Genomic DNA, 10843 nt, shown 5'->3' on the forward strand with positions numbered 1-10843 from the left:
AAAAAAAAAAAAAAAAGAGTACTTTTCGCCTGCTATTCATTCTCAGGATGGCAGCTGGGAGCAGGGAGAAGTTGCTGAGGTGTGTCTGAGTTGGCCAACCCTATCCACCTTTGATGAAGACCGGAGAGCGGAGAGTTAAACCCGCTTCTTCATGCATCTGCCCCTGATGCCATTTATGTTCTCCCGTTGCTCTAACTAAAATCTGCCTTTCATACTGCAAGTCAGGGATGAGTCATACAGGGCTAAAGAACACAAAGTCCAGAGTTTGTCTCCTACCCTCCTTCCCTGTGTTCCATTTCTAGTTCTTAGTGTTTGGGAAGGCACTGCAAAAGGTGTCCAGAACCCCAGGAAAAGTTCATTATAGCAACAAAATATTCCAGCAGAACAGAAGGCGGGTGGAGGCCCAGAGGACCTGAGGGATGTGGGAATGAGGTTTGCCTAATGGAGGACCCCATCCTAATTTCCAAAGGGAATTCATTAAAAGATGGAGAGTCCATTGTCAAAGCATCAGAGCTGAGGGCTGTCCAGCCATGGCCACGTCCAGCCACCCATCACCCTGGACCAAGCCACCACCATTCCAGAGTTCCTGAACCATGGTGAAGGAGCTGATCTCATGGATGCCCTGTGGGACTGGGGCTCTGGGAGAGGTAAGGTCTGTGAACCATCCAGGAGGGGAAGGTTGTGCACTTCCAGGAGGGGGTTTGGCACCCCTTGCCATCCTATCTCCTTTAAGGTTTGTCTTGCTTGCCCCAGAGCTCGAGCACAGTGGTAGCCATCTATTTCTGAACTAGTTCCCATCAAAGGAGCAAAAAACCAACGTCTGATCTCATCGGGGAGGGAGCTCCACACCCATTCTCTGCTCACATGATGTGTTGTTGGGTCTAGTTCCAACACAGCCACTCTTTTTGGTTGTTCTGTTGTCCTGAACACACTGGAGTTATTTTAGTTTTTCTTGGGGAGGGCTAAAAAAAACCCAAAACTATCAGGGTAAGGGATGACTTTCCCAGATAGCTGGAATTTTTAACTCTTTTTTTTTTTTTTTTTGAGACAGAGTCTCACTTTATTGCCCTCAGTAGAGTACCGTGGTGTCACACAGCTCACTGCAACCTCCAAGTCCTGGGCTTAGACAATTCCCTTGCCTCAGCCTCCCAAGTAGCTGGCACTACAGGCACTGGCCACAATGCCCAGCTATTTTTTTGTTGCAGTTTGGCTGGGGCGGGATTTGAACCTGCCACCCTTGGTATATGGGGCCGGCGCCCTACCACTGAGCCACAGGCTCTGCCCTGAAGTTTTTGACTCTTTTATTGAATATCATATACATACAGAAAAGTGTATGTGCCATAAGTAGCTTGATGAATGGTCACAAACAGGCCACAGCACTTACATCAGAGACCTAAACCTGCCTGGGACCTCATCATCCTTCCTTCCAGTCACTCCTGCCTCCCCCACCCCCAGCGCACCCGTTATCCTAACTTTTAGCAGCATAGATTTTCCTTAGCAGGCTGGAGAGTCTCCTTAGCTCACATGAAGACTAGGGCTGACTTCCAGCAGGGAGGGCCCCCATCACAGCAGCCCCATCCTCTCTCTCATGATTCTAAGCACAGCAGATACCCAGCTGCTGCTTCAGCCAATTGGGAGGAGCTGCAGGGGAGGGCTGCCCCCATCTTAGCTATGAGATGGTCCTCCTCTCTCCAGGGGGCCATCCCTGAGGTCAGCCTGGTGACTCAGCGATGGAGGCAGGAGGGTCGATTCCCTTTCCTTGCACTTCTAGAAGTCCTACCGTGTGCACCAGGCAGGCAGCGGTAGGCCCCAGCAGCAGGATGACTCAGCAGTGTCTACGTGCAGAGAAGCTGACTTCTGCACCTCAGGAAAACCAGCGCGAGGCATTTGGCTGAACTTGCCCCATTTGGTGCAGTCCTTACTTTTTGGAAACCATCTCCTCCCAGCACCTGTGCCGGGCCCTCTGTTTACCCCTGTGACTCTGAACTATGTGCTGCCTGCCAGTCTGGACCTGTTTGCCCCCTTAGCTGTCCTCCCTCTGTCTTCCCCCCTTTGTCCCCTCTGAGGGCTGACTCCATATCACGTGTGCCCATTTCACTAATACAAAACCAGATTTGCCTCTGTGCTGACCCCAAACATGTCCACACACCATTAGACTCTGCCCTCTGCTTCCTCAGCAAAGAGCTGCTCTACATGTGCAGGGTGAGAGGGACAGAGGGCTAGTGGTCAGAGCTTGTGGTCAGGAAGAAATGTTTCTTGATTGGTCAGTCTGGCTGCACAGAGCATCCTCCCTCAGGGAACACCGTGTCATGACCAAGTGGCAGTTAAGATTATCCTCCCACGTCTTGACACAATGTCTTTCTGTTGCCTTGACCATCTCGTTCTCCCCAAGGAAGACTGTAACAGAGAGACAGGGAGCCCCAGAGAGACCTGATATGTGTTCCCACTACACCTGACAGGCCCGTAGACGAGTGGGCAAGTTGCCTCTGACTCTGGGGCCAGGCAGATCTTGGGAACCACATGGTCAGTGGTCCCCTAACAAGGAGTGCATAAGAATCACACTGGAGGAATGCATTAAAAATACAGGATTTTCAGGCTCCCTCCCTCTCCCAGGTATAGGCTGAGGCCCAGACCTCTGGTTTGGAAAGCGGTCCAGGTGATTCCGATGTGGGTGACCCCCACACCATAGTTTGAGGAACTCTCATCCAGACAACCCCTCCTCCAGGTTGCAGGTAGGGAATGTGAGACCAGAGGGCTCAAGGGCTTACTGAGGATTGGTCAGAGTAAAGCCCAGGACCCAAGGGCCAGTTTCTTTCCATGTCACCTCCCACACAAGGAACCTGCCCAGGGGACTTGCAGCCCTGGCTCTCATTCTTCCTTTGTCCGGTCCCTTGCCCTTCTTCCCGCTCACTGCTGTTACTATGAACTGGAAGTGAAGTCACAGAATGGGGTGTCTGCAAGGGTCGACACTTTTCTGCCTCCCTCCTATCCCCTACCACCACGTGGCTCTTCTGGAAGCCCAGATTTACTCCCTGCCCTACCCCAGAGCCCATTACTCCCCTGTAAAACCTTCTCCACAAGCTTTCTTCAAATACCACCCAGCTCTTTCTGGCCTTGACTCATGGATGCCATCTTCACCTTGGCCAACAACACCTCCTACTCCCTCTCTAAGTCCTTCCCATCTTCCAAGACCCAACTGAATGCCCTCCTCCTCCAGGAGGACTTCCCTGACCATCCAGCCCTAGCGCTCACATCCTTCTCTGAGCAAGCAGAGCGTGGAGCCATTTGTCTATTATCAGTTACTATTGCCTACTCAGTTGTGCTTTGAATTAGGAGCTGTAATCCTCAGCTACAGAGCACACCTACCCTTCTAATTACCCTCCCCCTGAGGATTGTGCCATGCACAAAAGTCTAAGTGTATAGCGGATGTTACCAGCAATGGAGCCATGCAGAGCCAGCGCTGAGAGGACCTAGACCTGTAGGTAGCTGGTTGGTCAGTTCAGCAACTTTTCTATGCCTTCAAGTCCAGTGAATATCCACAGGCCAACTATTGCAAGTGAAGGTCAGATCTCTCTCTAGACTGTGTTTCCACCAAAGTAATCAACTTCCCTGCCTGTCACCACCACACATCCCATGATGTTAACTTTGGTCACGTCCCTGACTTGCTTCAAATGCCTCCTGTGCCTGGGAAGTCAGTTCTACCCTCCTGCTTTCTGGAACAATCTATCTTATGCATCTTCTGTGACTCTCAAGACATTTGTTAACATTCCTATACTTGCCCCAGGACCCAGGTGCCTGGCTTTCCATTCTCTTTCCCGACAATGACCAAATTTCCAACTCACTGCAACTGAGCCCGTTTTGAGCTGCTTAACTTGCAGGTCACCAGGGGTGGCTGAGCATGTTCTTGACCCAGTTCTGCAGAAACCCTGTGCCTCAGGCATACTTGAAGCTCTCCATTTAGGACCATCACCCGTCTTTCCCTAAGGACTGACCATCACCTCTTCATCACTTGCTTACAAACATGGCAGCAAGAAGTTAATTCCAGACACGCTGACAGCTTAAGTTCTGGGGCCTGAGCCAAACTTGCAGAAAGGAGCCCTTTATTCTTTGTTGACTGTGGTACAAATGTCTTGAAAGGGAGAAAGGCTTTCTCCCGTCTGGGGGCCCTTGCAGCCTGGAGGTACCTGGGGCTTTGATAGAAATCCTTGCAGGAATCTGGAAGCCTTACGATTCACAGTTGGAGTGCACGGAGGGGGCCGCCTGGCTGGGGAGAGCGCAGAACGCAAAGCCAGCTCTCTGGAGCTGCCTCTGTTCCCCCGCTCAACAAGACAGGGCCTACTCCTTGGACCCCCCAAAATAACCTCCACAGAGCAGAACGTTTTGGGAGGTTTCTCATTAAATACAACTATCTCCTTTAAAAAAAGAAGTATTTGAAATCTCTACTTACCAAAATAGGTCCACTTGGATCCTGCAAAAAACAAAAGACAGTGAATAAGGACTGCTGAACAGAAGGAGTTGGGGTAAACGCTACCGATGTTATATTGAAACCGATGAGACTGAAAAGGAGGTGGATGCACAGAAACTGAAACTTTTTCCGAGTCTGTGGCAGAACCACAGCTTCTCACTCAGTGCACCCGGAGCTCATGGATCGGAGCAGGCTTCCCGTACAGACGCCTCCCAGACCCCTCAGAGAGGCCGAGCTTTAGTGCCTGAACAGGGCATGATTTCTCGGGGCTCAAAAACCAAAAGTCATCAGAGTAAACACGATGGAAGCTCATCCCCTCACCCTCTCTCCCTGCTTCCATCTCACAAGTAGTCTAGCAGCTGACGGGGAGGGAGGGAGCCCTTTCACAGTGTGACTACGCCCCCTGCTTTTATGCCACCTCCCCTTTTCCTCGTGTGAACGAATGTGGGCACGCTGGAAGAGCTCTTCTGCATCTCGCTTTTCCCACTAAGCAACATATCCTGGAGAACAGTTCACATGGGTCCATCAAGAGGAGAAAGCCAATCTCAAGAGGGCAGAAGTTTTTCTTGGAGGAAGCTGACACCCTCATCTGAGTGAGGATTCCAGGGGTGGTGGGAAAGTGTAGGGAAGGGGAAGTCCTGCCAGAAATATGTCAAAAGTCACCCACCCCTTCCCACTCCACACCCTTCATGCCTAAAGGTCCTTCGTTCCTCAATCAAAACGTTTTTCTCAAAAATCGCTGCAGAGCCGTGCTCTTGTGACCTGCCTGCCCACCTTCCTCTTTATCTCTGCATGGAGACTGAGGCCCTGAGTTAAGGCACATCCCAGTGTGTATTGGGGGACACATCTAATGTGCATCCCGTACGACTGTGCCACTGTATCCTTCCTTCCCAGTGCCTCCATGGCTCCTGGCCCCCAATGGTACAGCTATAAAAGGAAGATTCTTATATCCCCTTTCTCTCTTGGAAATTAGCTGGAAGTAAAACTTAACTGATGAGTAATCAGGTTACTTATCACAACTAGGTATTTCCGACTTAAGTCAATGGTGGCTGTAAAAGCTGAAAGTGGAGTTTGCTCTTTTTTTTTTAAAGCTGGTTTAATCTCATGTTTTTTATTGTTCCATTTCATTTCTTTGCCTTGGTGTTTTTAATTAATTTTGGTTTTGTTTTTGAATGCAATTGGTGCTTTTTATCAAATTATACTTGTACATGGTAAAGAGTCAGATGGTTCTACAAGGTTTTTTAGCAAAAATATCAGTCCCCTGACACTCCCTAATTATTTACTGCTCCCTAGGGCAACTACCATGAATCTTTTTAAGTGATTCTTTTGGTATTATTATATCTGTATCAGTATAAGACAGTGTTTTTCAATCTCTTTTGTCTCACCTTACACTTGAACCTATAGTTAAACTTTCAGGGCACACTTAAATTATGGTGATCAAAAAAAAAAGTAAAAAAAAATACTTATTTGGCTTTGAACTTCTTTAGAAAATAATTTAATAATTTTTTTCCCTTTTTTTTCTTTCTTTTTTTTGAGATAGAGTCTTACTTTGTCACCCTCAGTAGAGTGCTGTGGCATCATAGCTCATAGCAACCTCAAACTCTTGGGCTCAAGTGATTCTCTTGCCTCTGCCTCCTAAGTAGCTGAGACTACAAGTGCCCGCCACAATGCCCAGCTATTTTTAGAGACGGGTCTTGCTCTGGCTCAGGCTGGTCTCCAAGCCATGAGCTCAGGCAATCTACCTGCCTAGGCCTCCCAGAGGGTTAGGATACAGGCGTGAGCCACCGCACCTGGCTTAAATTAATGATCTTAAAAATGTTCAAGGCACACCTACGATCCTCTCACGGTGTGATATAAAACATGCTTATGTCATTCCCTCTTGGTTACTTAGGTTTAGGCATTATTTGTTGACATCCCATCCTATAAGAGAAGGATGTGGGTCTCTTTCACACACCCACGGCCCATTTCCTCCTTTTAAAGGCAAGGAAATGACAGGGAAGGTGAAGTGACCTTCACAGTATCTCAAAGTCTCTCCAGGTTGACCATTAATTTGCCATTATCTCTATGAACTTAGGGCATCGTTGAGTCTCCTTAATTTTTAGAGTAGTGAGGTGGGGGAATCCAGACCCCCTAGAGCAGCAGTTCTCAACCTGTGGGTCTCAACCGCTTTGAGGGTCGAATGACCCTTTCACAGGGGTTGCCTAAATACATCCTGCATATCAGATATTTACATTAAGATTCATGACAGTAGCAAAATTACAGTTATGAAGTAGCAACGAAAATAATTTTATGGTTGGGGGTCACCGCAACATGAGGAACTGTATTAAAGGGTCGCAGCATTAAGAAGGCTGGGAACCACTGTTCTAGTATCTGATTGGTACTATGCGCCTTTTCTCTGTAAAAATGCCCTTTAGCTTAGATACACAGTATGTCGTGTACAATTAATTTCAGAAGGTACACAGACCCCATGAAATCTGCTATGGACCCTACAGGAGTTAATAGTTCTAAGATTAACCTCCCCTGAATTAGCCATTGTGTGAAGACATTCAGAGCCATGGAGAAACTAAACTTATGTAAGTCACCTCCAAGTTTCCTACTAGCTTCTTAGCTGAAGTACTAGTGAAAAGAAATGAAGCACTGCCTTAGGAACAAGCAATAGAAGATATCAAACCTCTTTTCTGGACATTTTCTTTCAGTGTTTTGTTTTGTTTTGTTTTTTGTAATAGATTCACTATTAAAATACAAAGATGGATTCAGAGACATAAGGAGATTATTGCCACTTAGCAGGTCAGAGCACTTGGAGGTCCAGCGTATAAAATGCCACAAGTAACAGGAGGGTTCATTCTTACTTTTCCCCTAGGGAGGAACAGACTGGAATCCTGGAGGCCCTTGGCAAAGCTTCTGCTGCGTCTGAGCATTACTGCCCTGGCCAGCAGTTTTCATTACACCTGCTCCCATTCAAATCATAGCCTTCCTGCCTTACTTCCATTATCCTCTCCAAAGCTTGCTAAGGATACTTCCCCTAGGAGCAGCATCCAGAACAGCCTTTCCTGCCCTCCTTCTTCTGAGCAAGCCAGCTTGGTTCTCCAGACTTGGTGCTTTGGGTATGAATGGCAATGTCTGGAGGGGCTCAGGAGCTGGAGGTCTGAGGAGAAGCAGCATTGCAAACTGAAGATGAGGGTGGTGAGTCAAGAGGTTCATCAGGGCTCACCCTGGGGCATTGTCAGCTCAAATCTGAGCTCAGGAAGACTCTCTAAAAGAGTGTATGTGTGTGTGTGTGTGTGTGTGCTTTATTCAGGATGGCATCTCCTGGTTCCCTACCTCTGCCTATAAGAACAGAAATCTTAATAGGATTAAACTGATCCCACAAGGCAGGTGAGACAGCGGCCTCCATGGCTTCCTAAATGAAAAAGGACCTTAGTGGAGGGAAACAGTCCCCTTCCCAAATAAGGTCATCTGTTCCATCTGGGAGATGAGGGAGGCTCAGCCAGCCATCTGTTAGAACCTGCAGACCCAGTTGGCACTGGGAAGGGAGGATGCCCTGAGGAAATGGTATTCATGAAGACACAGGTCAGAATTCCCAGCCCTATCCGCTTCCTGTCCCGGGTGCTAGAACCTTCCTTGAGTAACCATCATCTGAGCAGCCCCAGACTGCCCAGCTCTCCACACCAGCTTCAGGCAAAGAAGGCTCCACAGAATTCGCTGTAACACCCCAGAATAGCCACAGCAACTAAGAGTTCAAAGGTGTTTTTCTCCAGAAGACGCTCAACTTCACCTTATTATGTGCCCTCCCTCCCCAACCCCAGACATTTTTCTTGAACATCCTCCAGGGCCAACTTCTAGAAGTGCAAATGATCCGAGTAGAAGACAGCCCACACTTTGACCTCATTATTCAGCTTAACCCCTCTCAACCCTCAACCTTGGGTTAACACTGGCATTCTACACCTCAGTGATTTTTGCTTTGACCTTGTCCCCTGAGGCAGTTAAAATGCCCAAAATATCTACATGAGAAATAACAGAATAAAAACTGTGTTCTGAGAATCTAGGAGTAGGCAGGCTGGCTACCCAGGAGGGATGAAAGTGGAGTTTTTACTATAAGCTTCCTCTATGAAACTTGGAGAATTGGGAACAGGTAAGAAAGAGAACGGAGAGGGGGTTGGGGAGGTCCTGGAGGGCTGGGAAGGACAGAGGGGGAGAAGGGAGGGAGGGAGAAGGATAGTGGACAGCAGAGGAAGGGGTAGGGTGGAGGGCGCTGTCCCGGAGTGAGGGGAGGACCCAGCTTTTGGGAAAAGGGCCAAGGAATGGCTGTTTTATCTCTTTTGCCTTGGAGTGCTTAGGACGAAAGAGATTTCCAGTGAAACTTCTGCTCAGTCGTCTTTCTTTCTGTCTCAGCATCTTTCTTGAGAGGGGAACACATGTCAGAGTTTGTAGTTTAAAAATTAATTTCCACTTTTATGTAATCCTTTCTTCTACCTACCTTCTGTTTCCCCCACCAGCTGAGAGAGATAACATCAAGCACATCATGCCAGCCAGGAGACTAGATTTAATTAAGAGCAATCCACAGCGCCTCCCAGCCTGGCTCCCTGCCCTTCCCCATGGGCACGATGACCTCCAGGAGAGAAGGAGGCTCAGAGCTGTGACTACAGAGCAGGAATGGTTTCCCACCATCACTGCCTAGCCAGGGAGAATCAATTTTCAGCCATTACTACCAGTTTTGGTCTTTCTATTAATATAAATGTTTCAACCCAACCTGGCTCCAGGAACAGTAGCACCCACGAGAATGTCTCTACCACATGGAGCAAACTCTATCAAGAGTGGCAGCCCATGATCAGTTATTCAGGCAGCCTTCACAAAAATCACCTCCCACTACTCCCCTGGAAAAGTGCTCAGCCAGCTGTGGGAGAGGCAGGCAAAAGTTTGGCACCCTTGTCTTGTTCTAAGAGATGAATTGACCAGACTTCACTTCTCACAGTAATTCATTGGCCTGACCCCATCCCACAGTTCAGGTCCCTGGCACCATCCCCTCCTGACAACCCACTCAGCATCCTCAGCCTCCTGCCCTTTGGGGTTAAGTATCCTAATTACAGTCAGAAATAAGACGTGTGTGTGTGTGTGTGTGTGTGTGTGTGTGTGTATGCACACATGTACATTCAGCATAGCAGAGAGGCCCGGAGAAAAACAGTGATTAAGTATGAGGTGCACCGTCCCTCTGACTTGGAGGTAAGACTTATTGGTAAAGAGTCTCTCCTGGGAAGAAAAGCACCTACCAAGGAGGGTTCTGCACTGGGCAACAGCACTCCCTTCCCGGTGCTTACACCGCTCAGAAGGCCACAGTCACTTCTCTGCTATTTGCACCTGGATCGATATTTTAATTTTCACCTGTGCAGTATTTTAAATCTTGGTTTTCTTTCTCCTCTCTAGTTAGCAAGTTCCCAAGCTACATCTCCAGAACTCGGGGTGCTCAGAGAACAGGCATCATAACATCCATCCCCTCTCTGAGCTAAGCTCCATTAGAAGGAAGAGACAAGAACCTTCCCGCCCCAGCCATGAAAACGAAGCATCCTTTCTAAAAGAGCTCTTCCAAAGTGCTCCTTGGCACGACGCCTTCCCTGCTCCCTCCGGTAATGACTTTATCATCAAAGAGCCTCCCAGGAAATCTTTCTGTCCAGGTGTGGCTGAGCGCTGGGAACTGCTGAGAGAGAGGCAGGCAGAAACTTTACCGTTCGGTGAGGCTGGGCTGGAGGGCTGCTCCTTTAAGATCAGCAGCAGGAGGACGGCGGCCCCGTGCAGGCTGCTCCGGGGCATCTCGGCGGTCTGGGCTCTGCTGCCTCTCGCTGTCCCGCCGCACACAGGGACCGCGTGCGCTCTGCCCCGTGCCAGTGCTGGGACAAGCACGTCCGCTCTTCGGGCTCCTGGCTCCCCCCCCCCCAACCCCGGGCAGCTTTTATGGAGCGACTCAGCCCCAAACACATGATGTCATCGTGCAGGGGGAAGAACGCCCTGCCTCCTGGAAGCCTGGAGCCCCGGTTCCTAGGTGAGCTGTAGCCCTGACCTGAGCCCCGCTCCGTGGCCCCTGGTGCTCTTCAGGGCCAGGGTGGACCTGGGAACCCTGTCTCCGTGGGAGCTGCCGGCAGGCGTGGGTGAGAGCTGCCTGCCTCCTCCGGATTGGAAGGGTGTGTCTGGAGATCCCGTCAGTGGCTGCCTTTGGCTCTTCCCTGACCCTACTCAGAACCCCCCAAGGACAATGCCGTATGGGGGAAAATCTCCTTCAGGGACCAATCGTAAGCCTGCCTGGACTAGGGTTAGTGCTGCATTCAAATTCAGAATTCAGAGAACTGCACCTGCCCTCTGATTAGATTCTTACTTTCCAAGTTTAGA

General features: G+C 49.3%; 1 protein-coding gene across 4 annotated transcripts in view; it reads right to left on the reverse strand.

Annotated features, from left to right (window-relative positions):
* CA12 (carbonic anhydrase 12) overlaps positions 1 to 10323 on the reverse strand; it is a 54291-nt gene extending 43968 nt beyond the window's left edge. For 2 of the 4 annotated variants that reach the window (XM_003784404.2, XM_003784405.3), the window contains exons 1-2: positions 10186 to 10287; positions 4448 to 4468 (exon numbers count right to left, since the gene is read on the reverse strand). In XM_003784404.2, coding sequence (XP_003784452.1) covers positions 4448 to 4468; positions 10186 to 10270 — 106 coding nt within the window. In that variant the 5' untranslated portion in view covers positions 10271 to 10287. Of the gene's footprint in view, positions 1 to 4447; positions 4469 to 10185 lie in introns of all 4 variants that reach the window. The other 2 variants (XM_023510080.1, XM_012801854.1) reach the window with 2 other exon arrangements.
* Between the last annotated feature and the right edge of the window lie 520 nt (positions 10324 to 10843).

Source organism: Otolemur garnettii, unplaced genomic scaffold, assembly GCF_000181295.1.
Source record: "Otolemur garnettii isolate 467f Iridium unplaced genomic scaffold, OtoGar3 scaffold00011, whole genome shotgun sequence".
Lineage (NCBI taxonomy): Eukaryota > Metazoa > Chordata > Mammalia > Primates > Galagidae > Otolemur > Otolemur garnettii.